Consider the following 19,118-nt stretch of genomic DNA (forward strand, 5'->3'; position numbering starts at 1 on the left):
ACAAGCTACCTGAAGTGATGTAATTATCAGACATGATAAGTACTTCCAACGTAACGTTGTAAGCAGATGTGTATTTTAAATGTTAGGTGATACTACAGACAGCCTTTAGGAAGACAGAATGGCATGGCAACACTTGACCAGACCTTAAAGGAGAAAACGTGCGAGTGTCACTGAAATACTTGGACGCTGGTGGTATCATATGAAATAATATCATAATAATATGTTTCAATTGTAATATAATCGACAGCACAAATAACTGCAAATGCCGATGTCTGCCTTAGTTATCTTTGATATTCACTGAATATTTGAGGTTTCTTGTGAACTAAAGTGGCATTTTAATGCATGTGCAACGTTTAACTTGTAATTGAAATGAAATTCCGCCGCAAGGCTGGCAGGATTTACGTGAATAAACATTATTCATTCATTCGTAGAACGACAAAATAAATTCTATGAGACATGATCAAGACAAAGGTAATATGAGCCTTAAAGGTGAACAAAAGAATGGCTCATTCTCGCCACCATATCCCTAGTCTGGACCTTCAAAGTGTTTTGGTACTTGTTCTGAAATGGGGACATCTGAGGCAGCCGACACGGAGGCGTGAGACGTCGCGGACACAGGCCTGGTCCCTCCCTCCGTGATCTTCCAGGCGAACAGCGTGCCCCACACCATCAAGATCAGCATGCCGGTTATCTGTAGGCCGGGCAGTAGTAGCCACAGGTTAACCGATGGTTTCTCCGCTCCCCCTGCCCTTGTTTCCGCCTGGAGAGCCGCGCCCTGTGGAGTGGGTGTCTCCCCGCTCTGTCTGGCGGGCAGCCCGTCGGTGACGTAGGTGAACAGGTCTCCGGTGGTGCCGACAGCATCCGATGTGCTGACCTCTGTTGTGAGACTGTTGCCCGTGCTTTCTCCGCCATTTTGACGAATTACCATTTCTGAAAACACACCAAATCACGGTTAAGTCTATACCCTCGTTTAAAGTGCATGCAATTGACTGCCTATTGTGAGCTAACAAAACAAAGATTTTACAGCACCCCCTAATTAATGGCTATAGCTTACCTGATTGGCAGATGTAGCGAAGTGGATGGGAGCAGGTAAACCGTTTCCATCCCTGGTTGTTCATGATCCTCGCAGCCACGCAGTCCTTTCCGTCCTCGGCGTTAGGGCGAGGGGCCTGACCGTTTATCCATCGCCTGAACGTTCCCAAAGGGGAGCCGTCCGAGAAACGGAAGGGCCGGTCCGCTGTTCCCGAACCGTTCCTTCTCAGCCCGATCCACAAGAATCCAGGCGGGATTTTTTTTGACTAAAAATGGTACTGAATTAGAATATAGTTTACTGTCGTTTTCTAGCTATAGTTACACTTTTTGCTAACTATAGTAACACTTTTTCCAAGCTATAATAACACTTTTGAAAAGCACGAGAAGTACTTCGGGAGCGATCCATGTTATGGTGTAGATTATCGAACACATCCATGTTGAAAAAAATCTAGATATTCAAGAATATATACAACACAATCCCAGCAGCCTATATCCACATTCTCTCAGTATCCATTCGTCTATCCATCCATCCATTCATTCATTCTAGTATTGAGTGGTAAGACTATCGTGAACGACTTCAAGTCTACAAATTTCTGATGAAGAAAGAGAAAAGTGGGGCGTGAGCGTGTCAGATGGTTCTAGGAAGGTGGAAGACTCAAGGGAAGACCTTAGGGTTACGTTGGCGTCCTTTGCAGCGTTTTGGTGGTGGGCGCCCACGGTTGCGCACCTTTTTCCCAGCCTTACCAAAGGCGACGCCTAGCGGAAATCGGCAGTCCTTCGGGTGGTCCCCGATTGAGTAAGGAGTTGAAGAGGTTGGAAGTAGGAGAGTAGTGAGCAAAAGAACACTATACTAACTACATAGACATAGATGGGAATACAAAGACATTACGTATCATCAGAAGGGATCAAGCTAATAAAATAACATTGCTACATTGTTATTTGGGAGAAAGTGTATTGCACAAATTCTTTCAAAAGGTTGTTATGTACCACGCTTTCGTCGTGTCTGTTTACAACCTTAACTTAGCATAATTTTGTAACTGAACAATAATAGAAAGAAAATAGATAACATTTTAAGTCTCACATTACTAGTAAACTGCAAATATAGCGATTGAAACAAATGATTTTATCCTCTGAAAGAAAACTGAAGTTGTACACCGATCCTACAATAAATTCTAGTCACAGTATCAAAAAAAAGTCCAACAATAATCAAAACTCACAGAAAAGATGTGGGCGAGTCCATCCATAATCTTAGCGGTCTTGAACGTGACGAGTTTCCCCCCGTTCTGACCCGAGCACCGCTCTACGGCAGTGTCGTAATCCACCCTTTCCTTGCTCACGTCATAGCAACGGTTGCCATAGTGATGAGTCCCTTGACGACAGGACCCCAACGCTTTGGGAACGTGGAAATACTAATTTGGTTAAAGTTCCCTTTTTTTAAGAAACTCACTTGGATATGTGGATGTGTCATCAGTCTACTTTCACCCTTTTCACCCTTAATGATAACAAAAGTATGCAGTATATAGCACCAACAAGAGCGCACCGAATATAAAAAGAGTAGACACTTACTATTCAACATGCAGTACTCCAATAGACTATGACAGAAAAGTATTCCATATGTTCTTGAACTAGTTTAACTGTTAATATCCAACACAAAAATTGGACTCAATGGCTCAACAATTTTCTGACTGAACAGCACCAGTCTTTGTCAATTTTTGTGTCGGATATTACAGTTAAATTAGTTCAAGAATGACTTCTACCAACACAGATGAACTTTCAAGTTATTCCATATGTTATCGTTCACCATGTACTAGTTTTTTTACGTCTTCTTACCTAGAGCGCCTCCTTCCCTGTGTGGGGGCGGGGTGACAGTGTCGAGATGGGGAGGACGGGGTCCATCACGATCCCGCCTCTGATTCGCGAGGATGGGGGCCAGCAGCACCCCGCTGACGAGTGCTATCAGCCCGAAACATCTGCCAGATCCCGCCATGCTCTGTTTTCTCGTCTGCGTCACAGGAACACGCTTCTAAATCTCATAAGCTCCAGTCAAAACCTCCTCACCCCGGGTACCGACAGTCTTTACATCCCCGGGAGGGTAGCGCGGTTTGTGTGCGAATCTGCCTCCAACTGAGAGAAAAATGTTGAAATACAACATGCGGCGCTTAAATATAATCTCAACGAAGTTTGAGAATAACATCAGCAGTGGAGCAAAGGGAACTCTATGAATGGTTAAGTACAAGTGACGTCAGAGCGTGGGAAACACTAATCCCCTTACCATAAACAATTGCGCCGACGCAAATTTGAAAATGTTTCGTTTATTGACGTAAAGTTTTCATCAGAGCATACCCGAAAACAGTTGATGATTCAGTAGATTATCTTCCATCGGTTTCAGTAACATCTGATGAAAATAGATCTGATCACTTCGTCGCCACAGACGGAACTTTACAGTCAGGACTTTTTATGAAAAAAGTATGAGTTTGAAATGGCCCCCGAAGCCACTAAAATCTAGTTATCTACACGGGAAAAGAATGATAATGAAATTACATTGTCGTGTAGTTTGGAATCCATGTTAAGCTTGAAAGATCGCCCCCCCCTAGTACTGAGTAGAGGGACGCTTATTGGCCCAGCAATGGAAGAGCAATGCGGTAGCGCCTCCACTGGGTGAAGATTAGACACGCTCCAATACAGACCAAACATTTGTCACAGGTTCGGATACCTGTACGAAGAGCTCGAGATGCCCTCCGGAAAAATCATTTTTGCTTCACAAAAATGAATTAATGAATTTATGCCTACCTTCTCGGCCGTTGTAGTTATCAACAAAAAAGAACCCATAATCACTCCACACTGAATATTTCTTGGTGGGAATACCAGCAACGTTTATTGACTGGCATAAAACATATTGAATACGAGAACGTTTACAAACCAAAAATGGATATCATTCCACTAATTGTCGTGCCTGACATATACAATCATTACACTTATTCTGTATCTGAAAAATGTTTTACAAACCTTGCAATATTATAACCAACAGTCAACTACGATTTTTCCACCCGCCTACCACAAATTACAATGCGTAACAATTTTAAATAACTCGAAATAAAATATGTGCTTTAACGAGTCTACAGCAAATTATAGAAATCATAGCTTGGCACGTGGAGAGCTATGTGCCCAAGTTAGATACAGTATGCATGCCGCAATGTTAACATCAACAAATATCAAAAACGAACGCTCTGGTAATACTACAATAGCAATAATACTCAGCAGAGTCACAAAGTATAACACAGTAATCATGGAACTTCACATACTAAGTGTTTAAAGTCGACAAATGTACCTCGTGTACTAGGGTGTCTCAAAATCAAAGAGCTTGTGTCTAGGATACTCAGACTCAAAAATATCCAGACCTAAATAAGAAACATCAAAGCTAATATAAGTTGGCACTCGCCACACTAAGAACTTACCAGGTTATCTCCTTACCTTGAACGCAACTACCTAGGAGTTAACAACATGTGTCTAACCCTAAGTATGAATATGTACAAATACTAGAGAACGTACTGAATGTACAACCAATAAGTAACAGTCTATGAGGCAGCAAAAGGTTTATATGTCACAGGCTCAGGGAATCTTATATACTCCGAGATGTCTGTAATGTGACAACGTGTTACTTAGATCTTCTTCCGTTCCCAGTTCCAGGCTATGTCACTGTATCTACATTACATGTAGCTATCCATATAGCAAGAACATATGAATAATGACACGGTGTCAATTGTGATAAACAGCACATATGCAGATAATACAGGGCCGCTCACCACTGCACTATTACATGATTAAGTGTACTGCAGCATCAAACTAAACTAACTGTATCAGATCAACTCTTGCCGATGTTCCTTTATATAAAGTCATAATCCTATGTCTATGTTTATCAGAATTTCTCTGATATGCATTCGGATTTATGAGACGTCTTATAAAAGTACGACCAGGAGAAACAACCTGGCATACATGTTTCAGCAATCCTATCAATGATTGGATCTGTTTCAAGGCTGATGAAAGATATAGTAATTCTTGAAAGGTAACCCTACATTCCTGCAATTTGTCAAAAGGGGTCATGCATCCATTTTTCTTCTGTTAGTGGTGACCCATATCACTACAAACAATAAGATCACGCTCATAGGATGCCTATGTGCTATTAGCGAACAGAAAAACCATCTGTACTAATATGAGTGGGATAACATGTGTTCAACTTCCTTACTGCTATCCATTCGAGTACGATGCTAACTGTTTCGACGATGGCACGTGCACATGTGCACAAAACGTAGAACGTCCCAGGAGCAAACACCAATCATTTATAATCGTAACCATCTTTAAGCCAGAAACCTTCGTAACAGATGCCTGCTGGTAATCCTCCTAGCAGGCTGGTCCTACATGCCCTTCACAAATCACCCCACTTGTAGAGTTGGACAGTAGGCCTGCTGGTAACCTACCTAGCAGGCTGGTCCTACATGTCCTTCACGAGTCACCCCAGTTGTAAAGCTGGGCAGTAGGCCTGCTGGTAACATACCTAGCAAGCTATTTCTACAAGTCCTTTACGAGTCACCCCACTTGTAGAGTTGAGCAGTAGGCCTGCTGGTAACCTACCAGTAGACTTTCACAACTCAAACTGTGAGACACCAAGGTTAACATTCCATGTCCAAGAACACACCATTGAGGGAGAATTGCATCCCTCAAATCGACAGTACTAATAGTCCCCACGCCAAAGGTTACCCGATTAGAAAAATTCAGTATTCGACCAAATCAAGAGAACCTGTGAGTCATACATTCACATAGGTCATACGGTTGCGAAGCCAAAGTTTTCTCACACAGGAGTAGGCATGTACAAAAAACACCTGAGTCATACAATGAAACTTAATGCATCAAAAAACATTGGTGTTTTCTCCAAAAATGTTTACTCCTCTTTATTGAGATATTTTCAGATTGACGATATCATTCCATTTTCGATTCGATAAAGCACCTGTACTGATCAATTACTTATATAATTGATTTTCAAAGAATATCAAAGACAAGTTCCTAAATAATGCGTCTGGGCTCAATCTAGAAAATATGACTTTTCAATCGATTGCACACGCCTCCCGTTAGATATACCGGAATTTGACACACGTTTTCAAAAAATTCTACTCGGAATCCACTTAAAATCATCTAATGAGGCGTGCGAGGAGAATAAGGAACTTTTCCCATTTTAATTTCTGCTAGAATTCAGCTCATTTAGGATATTTTCTGTTACCACGGCCTTGGGCAAATATGGACGAAACCTGGGCCTTATAAAGCAGATTATCTTGCCAACCGACTGCGCCTCCGGCTATACGATATAATATGTACATACAGGAGTGGTTCAGTTCTATTTAAACACTTAAAAAAAATGTCTTTCTTAGCAAATCAAAAGAAAACTTTCAATTTGAAAAGGAATAACCCGGTTTAGAATCAGTAGCCATAAAATTGATATTGGAACAGGCAGAATGCTACAATATAGCGCCTGACCAAAAGCTTTGTCCATCCTACCCAAAGCATATTGAAAATGAATTTATGATGGAATTTTCTATATACGCTAGTTTATGTAATGAATTATTCATATTTCTCGAATCAAGTACAACAGATTTCTAGAGACTTGATGCTACAAACAGATTTGTATATATCTTTAGATGTCAGAACTCCCATAAAATAGACAAATATATCAACGACTGTTCTGCTATTAGAAAGAATACCGTATTACTAACTAATAATTAGCCTACTCCATTGCAATACTATATCAAAAAATTATGTTAGCCATTCTTGTTATGTCAACTAGGTTGTTAAGCTTTATCCTATACCTTATTTTGTACTCTGTGTAATAAATGTTGCTTACATTGTATCAAGTACAATTGTCGTGCAATAAAGTTCTTCTGTATATTGGGTAAGTAGAATAAGAAAATGGTATGCAAATCACACGACCACACAGCCAAAATTAACCTGTGGTAACCCTCCCAGCAGGTCGCACAGGTAAATAAAATAGGAGAAAGGTCTGTGGGTCACACGACCACACAGCCAAAATTAACCTGTGGTAACCCTTCCAGCAGGTCGCACAGGTAAATAAATTAAGAGAATGGTCTGTGGGTCACACGACCACACAGCCAAAATTAACCTGTGGTAACCCTCCCAGCAGGTCGCACAGGTAAATAAAATTAGAGAATGGTCTGTTAGTACTAGTTGTATTAGTTGGATCTCGATTATGTAGCTTTGTTACAACCAGCTTGATCATTCTGCGGGGTTTGATCATATAGTGTTTCCTTGAAAACCAGTAGAGAAAAATATTTGAAAATTTTTTTTAACCAGTAACTTATGCTAATCTGTCCCTGCCTGTGTATATAGCCTGTAGACAGTCTGGGATTTTTATTGGTTTATGTATCTATAGGGATCAATTCGCCCCTCTAGCTGCTGGGATGGTTACAGTAGGGAGTATTTCCTTATAGCTTTATCCAGGGCACAAGAGATTTCCGTTTAAGAGAATGGTCTGTGGGTCACACGGCCACACAGCCAAAATAACCTGTGGTAACCCTCCTAGCAGGTCGCACAGGTAAATTAGGAAAATGGTCTGTGTGCCATATGGTCGCACAGCCAAATTTAACCTGTGAGTCATACTCACGCACAGGTAGATAGAGTAGGAGAATGGTCTGCGGGCCAGACGTTCACACAGCCAAGTATAACCTGTGAGTCATACTTTCGCACAGGTGAATAAAATAAGAAAATGGTCTGTGAGCCATACGGTCACACAGCCAAATATATAACCTGTGAGTCATACTTTAGCACAGGTAAATAAAATAAGATAAAAATCTGCAAGTCCTACGGTCGCAGATCGGTCAAATTACCCGCGCAGTAGTGAGTCAACGATCAGCCGTGAACAAATACTAACTGTGAGCCATACGGTCAAACAACAAAATCATCTTCATGATATATAAACCAGGCCTCATAACGGTGAGAGCATGAGTTGGTATTGATCAGAAATTATTCCCGGTAAACGGTAACAACTACCCACATAAGAGTGGGTCAACATACAGATTCCTTCATTAAGTATTAAACCAGAGTTCATAACAGGCGAGAGCATGGCATGGTATTGATTAGAAATAATTTCCCGGTAAACAGTGACAACTACCCACATAAGGGTGGGTCAACATTCAGCTACTTTCATTGAGTATCAAACCAGGGAGCATAACCTGCTGGTATCAGCAAGAAATGATTATCCAATTAAAAGAAGAAGAAAAAATGAAAAAATAAATCCACAATAATCGCCTGTCGAAACTACCTCAGGTATCCCTTGGGACTGGGTGGGAGGGCACAAAAACAAGCAATAAACTCCGCCAGTCTGTCAGGCGGGAGCTCGAAAGATTGTTTGTCCTTCTTCTTCTGTGATCTCTTCAAGAGTGAACAGTGTAATCCGTCTGAACGCTGATTGGTAGATTGGAAGGCGCTGATTGATTGTTAGAAAAGAACTTCGGTTTAGCTTGGGCCAAAACAAATTAGATCGGCCGTCACGTCCGGCCTAAATTTTTATTTTTGCTTCACAAAAATGAATTTATGCCTACCTTCTCGGCCGTTGTAGTTATCAACAAAAAAGAACCCATAATCACTCCACACTGAATATTTCTTGGTGGGAATACCAGCAACGTTTATTGACTGGCATAAAACATATTGAATACGAGAACGTTTACAAACCAAAAATGGATATCATTCCACTAATTGTCGTGCCTGACATATACAATCATTACACTTATTCTGTATCTGAAAAATGTTTTACAAACCTTGCAATATTATAACCAACAGTCAACTACGATTTTTCCACCCGCCAATGGAGCGATAGCGACGAAAAGCCCCCCCAAAGCGAGCCGATAGGCGATAAGAAAGGCCAGGAAGGTAGGCATGAACAAGAAAATGATCCTCTGGAAACGTGACCATCGGATACCCCTTTCCACGACACTGTGCTGTTTCTCTAATCATCGGAACAAAATTTTCTAGTCTCTTCACGAAAGAATTCCATACACTAAGCACTCAATAACAACGAATACTGAATGTACTCCTGATTTACCCTAAGATTCAGTTATGAACGATGTACAAAGTTTTGGAATTGACTCTGATGTACTTCTGTCTTCAATGTTAACACAGCTGCACAGAAGTCCTAGTAGGTTGAAAACAAAGATTCAAAATAACCATCTATGAAAAACTTGACTGCTATTCAGGTCCTGAATCCCATTCGGCTTGTCAGGATTATAACAAAATCTACACAAAGTTTTGGAACCGTGCAATACATAATACATGTAACGCTAGTAACGTTACCTCTTTAACTGAGGGTCTGTATGCTCTTTTCCGTAATGCCTATGCAGCCTAATTATTATTTCCCATAACTCGTAGAGAAACTATCTTTTCTAAACATCAGTAATTCGTGGCGAGGCGACCAAATTCATCGTAATTGTCTTCCTCGATTTAGCGTAATAAGTCGGGGGCCCTGCAGAATTCAACGTAGATCGTCATCCGTACACCCCATGCAGACCCTCTTAGAACGTTATGTAACAATGGTTGAATTTACCCATTTTGATTATGAGCGCCTGCATGTAGTTCCTCAATCCTGACTAGAAAACGGTCAGTTAAACACCGAATCACGGTTAAACTACCCTTGACTTGACAGTTTTCAGTCAAGTAAATCTGTAAAAAGTTTTGTGAAAGACGCCATGGCCTTTTAATTTTTGTCACCCCCACCGACGACAGTTCTTTGTGGTAACGTTACGTAACACAATCAATCCTGTTGTTAGTTTATCCTCTTGCTAACAATAGGCTAATGACTGAAACAAACTATGGATTATTGAACACTTGCCTCATACTCAAAGACTTATAAGGTTGGAAAAGAAAAACCCGAGGCATCAGTGTAACGTTACATGTGCCTGGGAAGTTTTCGAACTCAAATTGTGGTAGCGCCAGACTTACCGCAACAATGTTCAAATCCAGCGCTGAGAATCTCCCAAAATAAACAAATCACGAAGCAACAAAAATAAGATTTCCGTTACACACAAAAACAAGCAATAAACTCCGCCAGTCTGTCAGGCGGGAGCTCGAAAGATTGTTTGTCCTTCTTCTTCTGTGATCTCTTCAAGAGTGAACAGTGTAATCCGTCTGAACGCTGATTGGTAGATTGGAAGGCGCTGATTGATTGTTAGAAAAGAACTTCGGTTTAGCTTGGGCCAAAACAAATTAGATCGGCCGTCACGTCCGGCCTAAATTTTTATTTATTTGGAAACAATGCCTTCGTGCCCAAAGTTCAGCAGGATTTGCGGCGTCCCCTGGTATTACCTCCGCCCGGCACGCCAGACTGTGATCCTGACACAAGAACATAAATCTGACCTGTACCTTGGTAAACAGGATCAGGGCATGAATCTGACCTATACAATGTATCTTGAAAAGCAGGATTAGAACATGAATCTGACCTGTATCTTGGGCAGAACTACTTACCTACTCAAAGTCTGTAATCTTACAGTACAGCATACAGAATATAACACATGTACAGCTAGATCAGTAACACCCCCAAATAGATAAGTAACCTCCCACCACCTTTGGGGGGATGCAGGGCAAAGAGGGGGAATCAGGGCGGGGGCGATTTACTCACATCGGGATGGTCCTCTACTCTTTTCAATAAGTGTGGTGGGTTCTTTAACGTGCTCGAGGTGTGCCTCTTTCAAAACGCGGAACCTGAATTTAACGACCTATTCGAGGGACGGCCTTAACTGAAACTAGGTACTCCTTTCCACCTGAGTGAAGTGAAGAAAGTCGTGAAGCCGATGTTTCATTGCTTAAGTGTAAAGTTGTGTTAAGTACCAAAGGCCCAATTTTGGTGACATATCAGCGGATTTCGACCTGGGACCTCTTAGTTCCGGGCTAATAACCTTGCCGCTAAGCCACACGACCCCCCCCCCCCCCCCCCCACTATCAGCGGATCGGACTGAGAATGAGCTACTAATCACCAGATCAAATAGTTTTATCTCTGTTCCCATAGTTTTAACAATGGATGAAGTTCGCTCCCAAAATTACGCATGAAAAGAATAGTTGTAATATCGTAGTCTCTGATCTACATGTACATCTACGAGTTTCTGGTGAGAGGGCAAAAGTAGATACCATCGTGCATTGTAAGGACAGCTGATCGTCAGAAAATTCCCTACTCATAACCATGCCCTTAAGTGCCTCACCGGGATAATCTTCGGGGCTTCACAACACAAACCTCATAAACTTGCAGAAACCGTCCCGCTTACCCATTGCTCTTCTAAACGTTTCCGCTGAGTCTCGTTTGACCTCCTTTGGTCGGCTAACCCCTCTGATGAATTATTTACACGATTTAGCCATTATTTTCAATTTTTCGGCCACCAAAGGAGCCTAATTGAGACTTAACCTAGCCGCCGAGGCCTGTTCTGCTACCTTTGCTCTATAATAAAGTAGGTGGAAAACACTGCTCCCTGAACTTTGGTAAATGAAATTTTGCAATTATTTCATATTATCTTGACATCCACGAATTCCGATCACGTACACGCACTTCGCAAAGTCAGCTATATCTCTAAAAGCTCAAGTTTCAGGTTGGCGGAATTTCAAATTAACTTAGTTAAGTAACCATTGTAGCTCGGTGTATAGAGGGCCAGGACAAAAACTACAATGTAACTTACTGTTGTAAGTGAAGTTAAGTCTCTAGCCTACCGTAAAGCCGTGACCGCTACGCCAATCACTAACGCGGTAACGTAAACTTAAGACCAAGCTTTTTCTCCCCGTTTATAGATGAATGCGTCGTCAAAAAATCGATGTTTCATCGCTTAAGTGTAAAGCCCTGCATTATGAAGATGGAGATGTGATGAATTATGTAACGGAGAAGAAGACAAGGTGCAATGGCCTGTAGAGCGGAGATAAGGGGGGTTGGAACAAGACTGAGTCGCGTCGGGAGACGAAGGTCACCATCAGTTGGAATTGAGTTCGGTACAGCACAAAAATATACTCTTGTATATGTCAGCGACTGTCGGGTTGTGACAGCACTGGTAACTTGTGGGTATTCTATTAAGAATAGCAACATAGTTCTATGTAGGGCCACATTAATAATCAAGACACACACACACACGTGCACGCACACACACACACACACACACACACTTACACACACACAGACAGACACAGAGAGAGAGAGGGGGAGGGGGGAGACCATAGTCCTCCCAAGCGTACGCATTGCGTACATACGTGCTGTAAATACTAGCTGTAGCTGGGTTGAGCCTACAAAGTCCCCACATGTGCACAGAATACCAACTCGAGCCCTACAGAACGTTTATATAAGATAACATTGTCACTATCAGTCATCGCGGAGGTTTATAATTGGTGATTATTCACCGTTTTCCGAAATGAGAAGAAGATGCATGTCATCCCTTTATAGGCAAGAAAAGACCAAAGGTAAAAGCAAAACTAAGTCTAGATAGACGTCACCATAACGGATATATCACTTTAAGAAATGTAATTTTTTGACATCAGGTCACTTGCCTCAATCGGATGCCAAAAGGCAATTTGTATAAAATCAAGCTAGAATTTGTAACTTTCAGCGCAATGCGCCGAACTGTTTGCAGAAATACATAAGAAATAGTTAATGTAGTCGACAGTACGATGTCTGTAATCAGTATAGAAATCACATAAAACTACAACATGAAAATACCACTTTTAGCATAGTCATTTGTAGCATAGTTCTTAGTTAAGATGTTAAAGGTTTATCAAGACAGGGGGTGAGCCTGCGCCAACTTTGACGTCGTATAAATTTCGAATGATGTGTGCTAGGACTACCAAACTAAGTAACTTTACCTAAAGTTTTGTCTGCAACAATTTCACGAAAATAGTGTAAGTTTGTGATTTTTCGTGTTGCCATGGTAACGGGGTTCTGACAGGCATATTTGACAATTTTCACTAATTTCGGCATTTCTGCTGCTCTCCTATATGATTAACATGTTTATGTTACATCCATGATTCAATAGTCATAATTGATGCTAATTTGATGACATCATCGGTCAAATCCAAGATGGTGGACCATATCGCAAATGAATGTATTATTCACTATATCACTATAAAATTTCGTCATTATCGTGTATTTTTTCACATAAAACATTCATATAAACGTTGTAGTCCATTGGATTTTGGGGCTATATATCGAAGAGAACGTATTCTATGAAATTCATGACGGCCAATCCAAGATGGCTGAGCCCAAATGATAGGTAAATTGCATATGACGTCATTTTCTGACGTCATTTTAATGTGAACGCGGTTGTGATTGACAACAGAGATCTTTGCAGCGTAAAATATCGACAAGACACCTTTTTTTAGCTAAGGAAAGTCGCACTTGTCCTTGTTTTGGTGCGTTTGTGTAAGAGACAAACTATATCTGCGGCATGACGTACAGCTCAACGGACAGACTGGTCCACAACATGCACTCTTATGTTAGTATCGCGAAGCTCAGGTGTTGCGAGAGAGGGGGGATTTCCCCATGTTTTACCTGCAGAGCCGGTCTACAGAATCACTAGTCCCATATGCCTGGTCGGGGAGCTAACCCTTGACCATGCTATTGGATGTTGTAACAGATGAAGGGCATCCAATGTCATTTCTGTGTCCTTGAATCAACTTGGCAATTCCGGACGCAAGGGCAAAGCTTCGGGCCACTTGTTCATGCTGAGCGCGCGTTCCGGTGGGAGACTTAACACGAGATAGAAGTAGAAATGGGCCAAAAGTCGCTCATAGAAAATGGCTCTTAAGATTGTAGAAAGGTGAAGCGTGTCGACACGGTGGAGTGCACATGATTTCTGAATGCTTGAGGGAGTAAATCCTGGTTTGATCATCTTTGACAGAGCCTTCATACATTGTCGTGGTTCATGAGCAGGGTCGCTGGGGTCGCCAGCAATGGGACTCCATGGACCCGGTAGAATTGTGGGTAAGGGGCTCAGAAATATCATCCAATCAGATAAGGGGATGACCTTTGAATCTCCTTTACCTTTGAGTACGTGCAAGTAAGTTGGGGAATCATCATATATCTTTAAGTTGAATTGTATTTTGCTTTCTTTCAGGAAGGCAAGACCTCCCCCAGCCTCGAAATCTTGAAAATTCTTGGAAAAATCTTCGGCCGAAGATTTATCAAGGCTAAATAATGGTCGAAAAAAATGGAAACGAAGGCAATTTCGACCTTTACCTAACATCAGAGTTTGCCCGGAGATGAAAAAAGTTTTCCCGTAAACCACTTCGGGGAAACCAGTCACGTATGACGCGGTACTAACAGCCGTCAATCAGGATAATTTGATTATGACCCTGGTAAATGATAAAACCTATACTTTTAACCATGTTTGAGCCTAACACCCTCACACCGATATGACGCCATTCCAGCTAAACTGCATGCCGCGCGTGATAAATATACCGCCGGTTTATCGCCGGCATTAGATTAATATTGGCTGGCTCATTGAATTACAGCGAATATGGAACGTAAGCACAGTTGTCAAATCGGTCCCAATAATGTAAAGCTTTTACGCGAGGACCAAGAAAAATGTTCTTCGTAGTTTGTCTACTTAAAGTATTTTGGTTTATCTACTTAAATATGGAGAAACATAACTATAGCCACTTTGTCTTTAAAAGCAACGAACGCCGAGGTATGGCGGTAGATATCCAATTGAGAAATACTCCGATAACTACATGGAGAAAAGTAACTCAATCCAAGTAACTTTATTGCTCGAGATTGGCAAATAGCAGTGGTATGATTGCGTCCACTTTGCACAATTTCGCAGTGCTATTACATTACCGCTGCTAGCTTCGAGTTAGAGTGCTCCTGTGGTATGGGACAAACCGCTGACTATCACATGAGAGTAAGATGTTCGAAAAGCGTGAGTACTAAAACTTAATGATTAAAGCAGAGTAAGCCATGATCTGGGTTAGGCTCAGTAGGTCCCATTTCCAAACCGGGGCCCGGCCGGGATGTTTTAAGGAACGAAAAATTAAAACTTATACCAAGAAATATACACAAATCATGTCCATGAATACTATTTTGACATTTTGTGAATTTTTATGTCTTTTGTATCATTCTTTTCACTCCTGAAAGCTGCCCGACCGGGCCCCTGTTTGGAAATGGGACCACGGGTCGGTCCCTGTACACTAATGCATGCCTCCAGACACCGATGTGATGAGAGCCGTGCGACATAGAGGTCACGCGTCACTGTGAAGTTGACGTTCGCACGTTCTCAGGAGAATCGCCCGGATCTTAAACCACCACCTTCAAGGTGGCTCTGTCGGCACGTCTCGATCCGGCTCCTTAATTACGTATTTATAACTAAGTTTGAGCCTAACACTCCGGCACATGGAGCACTCTGTCTGCATCTAGCCTGACTAAGGCCAACGTCACATTTCCAAACCGGGACCCGACCGGGCAGCCTCGGGAACGAAAAGTATGATACAGTATAAAAGACACCAAACTACGCGCAAGACGTAAAGATAATAGTAGGCGATGCACACTTCCCTGGTTAAATAAATAAACTAAACTTCACTGCACTGAACTGAACTAAACTGAAAAGTCGTTATCTTTACTTGTACATTTCTATTTTTCGTTTCCACAAACAGCTCGGCCGGCTGGGCCCCTGTTTGGAAATGTGATGCTAGCCTAACCTACGATTCTAGAAGTCTTTCCACTGGTCGGGGAGGTGTTTGTAGGGATATAACGTTAATCAGTCGACAGTGAGACATTGCTGTGTGACATAGGCTATTTTGCATCTGTCGCTAGGAAGACATTGGCGCCATGTGGCATCGCGCCAACAAAAGTCATTTTTGCACAGGGTATGATATTTATTTCATTCTCCAACCCACATCTCCAACCCAATTTCTTCCTTAGAGAATGGTCTTGTAAATTGTTTCTTCGGAAGGAATGATAGACTCATAGGGTCATACAAGGACAGAGTAAGTTCAGTATGCTATACATGTATCTGCGCCGTTGATGAATACGGTTTTGTATTACAGTCGATGCCAATAGTTCTAGAAATTGGTATAAGTTGTAACAGAATGCTAGAATCGAAAATTAGATACTGTGGGGATTAATTACGTCACTTCAGCAACGTTGTTGGGTTCCCTTTATGAGAGGTTAAGGTAACTTGTGAACACCCATGACAATTTACTCCATTTTTATATACTGATCGATTTACTAGACGGCAATCCATGAGCGACCGTGCAGCGACCAACATAACGTGTGTGTGACCCTCGACCACATAATTGGAATATGGTGCAAGATGTAAAAGTACGATTTGAAAGACACAACAGAACGTTAAAATGTTTTCATCTATTAAATTCGAATTCGTTGAGCGATCTGTCAAGTCTTGGTCGCAATTTCTACCGGAGAGAAGAGTTTACAACCGCTGCTGCAGCCTAATCTTCAATTTGTGCCCCGCGGTTAAAATCTGTTGCCTCATAAACTGACAATAGTTGAAGCTAGGAGAATATTAACACCAAACACTCATTCTCTTAACGTCTTCCCCTCCAAAACGCTGTAAAGATAAAGGCATGTGTTTGATGTATATTATAGAATAGCATCGTATGAAGTTTTCAAAATAGAATTTGAGGTTGAACGTTGTCTCGTCAAATAGCTCAAATTGTGTCTAACACGCTTCCGCCTTGCCCACTGAACTTCACTAAGGATCGCATGTATGTCATACGACAGGTTTACAACAACCTCAAAACATTCTTGTGACAGTTGTTGGTGTGTCGCACAAAATTTACCTGTCCTGTGACAGAAACTCTTATCTTATACTAGTATCCTTGACCGTCGGTTCAGTCCTAGCCTCTTGAAAACCCTTCGACAAAAACTAGAACGACACATGGAACTGGAATAAGGATTGGGTAAACTTCCCACGTAGCGTGAAACTCCATCTAATCCCTCACGGGGAGGGTTTCTAATTTCACACCCAATATGTCGGCGCGCGGGGTAATAAACGGCGCGGTAGATAGTGATAAAAGAAAAATGACATCTTCCTGGGCGAACAGGCTCATTTTCTGGTTCTCTGCGTCTTCCAGAGGTGGAAACACGTGTCGGTGAAAAGTAGATTGCTCATTAGCTTTCTACAACTAGTCGTTAGGAAAAGAACAAAATGTGACAGGTTGTTATCTAGTAAGATGGGAGTTCCACCAAAACCACCTGTGCATGCAAACAAGGCAATATCCACTAATATGACGGAGAATTGACGCGTGCTAAGTGAAGCCAACAGATGGGCAAAAATGAGCTGCGATAAAACAATGTAAAACGGGTCATTAACCGACATATGACGTCAGTTACCTGTTATGACACATCTGAGTCACCAAATCGCCCCATTTCTCAGGACTTGGGTTAAGGCCACAGCAAGTAAATTTTATGCATGACATCCTCTGCAGACTGGCATCACAACCAACAATGCATTCATTCCTGTATTTAAGACGTGCCCTAGCGTAGCAAAAGTGTCACTAGTGTGATACACTGACATCACTAACCACATTGGCAACTACACTCAAGGCTTCCATATCGGTGCCACTTTTACGACTATCCAGCAAGTTTAACTTCTGCATGTATACAGTCTAGGCTACCTAGTATCAATTCTACATATAATTATTAGGTTACAACACAACCCATTTACCCATTTTGGTCTATCTGACCATCCCTGAAGAAGAAAAAAATAATTTTCTGAAAAATCAGGCGAAAATTAATGAGTGTGCAGATGTCATCCATAAAATGTACTTGCTATGGCCTAACTACATCTCTTGTTCACTAGTAAATAAAAGGAGGCGGCAGTGTTAAATTGGCTGGAGGAATCATTATTGTAGTCATTGTTGTTACAAACAAAGTCTTAAGCGTGAGCTGAAAGCCGCGTTAACAAGTACTTGCCGCGGAAAATGCAGGGTCGATAGCCACACACCCAGCTATCTGTGGTTCATTTCTACAATCTCTATGCGCACCACTGGAACTCCCTTATCACTGCAGCTCCCGCCACCAGAAGATAACCCAGCTCGGCGATCCGTCTTCGGACACATCAAATAAATGTCGTGCTTATCTCGATAGGCATCCATACTTTCGCGTGGTTTCAAGGTGGCTTGAAGTTAACGAGCTCACCATCAACTTTTATATGTGTGTGCACATTTAACCTTTCAGCAAGATCGCATGCATATGTGAGTAGGTTTTGAGCGACTCTTGATACATAGAGGACTGACTAGCAGATACACATGCCGCACACAGTGGTTACATGTGTGTACACAGAGCTTACATGTCTGTACACATTTAACTTGCAGCAAGGATTGCATGCATTTGTGAGTAGGTTTTGAAGACTCTTGATACATAGAGGACTGTGTTTATACCAGACTATACGGTACAAAATGCCACACACATTGGCCTCAAAACGAGCTTACGTGTGTGTACACATTTAACTTTCTGCAAGATGACATGCATATGTGAGTTGGTTTTGAAGACTCTTGATACATAGAGGACTATGCTGACTAAACAAGCAGGTACACATGCCACACACATTGGCCTCAAAACGAGCTTACATGTGTGTACACATCATTCAACTTTCAGCAACGATTGCATGCATATGTGTGGGTTTTGAACGACTCTTGACTGTGCTCACCAGACTGAGACTAGCAGCACACATTAGCCTCAAGACGAGCTTTCGTCCCGCTGTCGTGGGCGTTATGAATCCGGGCGGTACCATTTACAATTTTGGTTGAATATACGATGTGTAGCTACACGAAAATCCTGCCATATATCAAAAGCATATACTTATATCCTTTGAAAAAAAAAGGAAAATCGCTTCTCCAATAGCAGCTACATAATAGTACATAACTATAGTGTAACGCGAGCTTGTTTGGGGGGGGGGGTGCATATACTTACTGAGGACTAAGAGAAAATGACAGAGCTTTTCTGTGACGCTTTGCGCATAATCCTTCAGTGGTTAGTTTCACAGATGACTGATCAGCCTTGTCTGAAATATAAACAACTTAATGCAACAGCTTGCAGGAGCACGGTTTGA

The 19,118-nt window shown here is 41.8% G+C and overlaps 1 protein-coding gene across 2 annotated transcripts; it reads right to left on the reverse strand.

Moving 5' to 3' along the window:
* Nucleotides 1–6: 6 nt before the first annotated feature.
* On the reverse strand, nucleotides 7–3,551 carry LOC118416942. 2 transcript variants are annotated; one of them, XM_035822258.1, is made up of 5 exons: nucleotides 2,863–3,551; nucleotides 2,250–2,422; nucleotides 1,700–1,807; nucleotides 1,055–1,298; nucleotides 7–930 (listed from the first exon to the last, which is right to left on the reverse strand). In XM_035822258.1, exons 1-5 carry the CDS (start codon nucleotides 3,017–3,019, stop codon nucleotides 527–529), a joined length of 1,086 nt encoding a protein of 361 aa, XP_035678151.1. In that variant the 5' UTR covers nucleotides 3,020–3,551; the 3' UTR covers nucleotides 7–526. The 2 variants fall into 2 exon arrangements, with proteins under 2 accessions (XP_035678151.1, XP_035678152.1); XM_035822259.1 differs by lacking the exon at nucleotides 1,700–1,807 and having other exon boundaries at nucleotides 2,863–3,547.
* Between the last annotated feature and the right edge of the window lie 15,567 nt (nucleotides 3,552–19,118).

This window comes from Branchiostoma floridae, chromosome 5, assembly GCF_000003815.2.
Source record: "Branchiostoma floridae strain S238N-H82 chromosome 5, Bfl_VNyyK, whole genome shotgun sequence".
Taxonomy (NCBI): Eukaryota; Metazoa; Chordata; class Leptocardii; order Amphioxiformes; family Branchiostomatidae; genus Branchiostoma; species Branchiostoma floridae.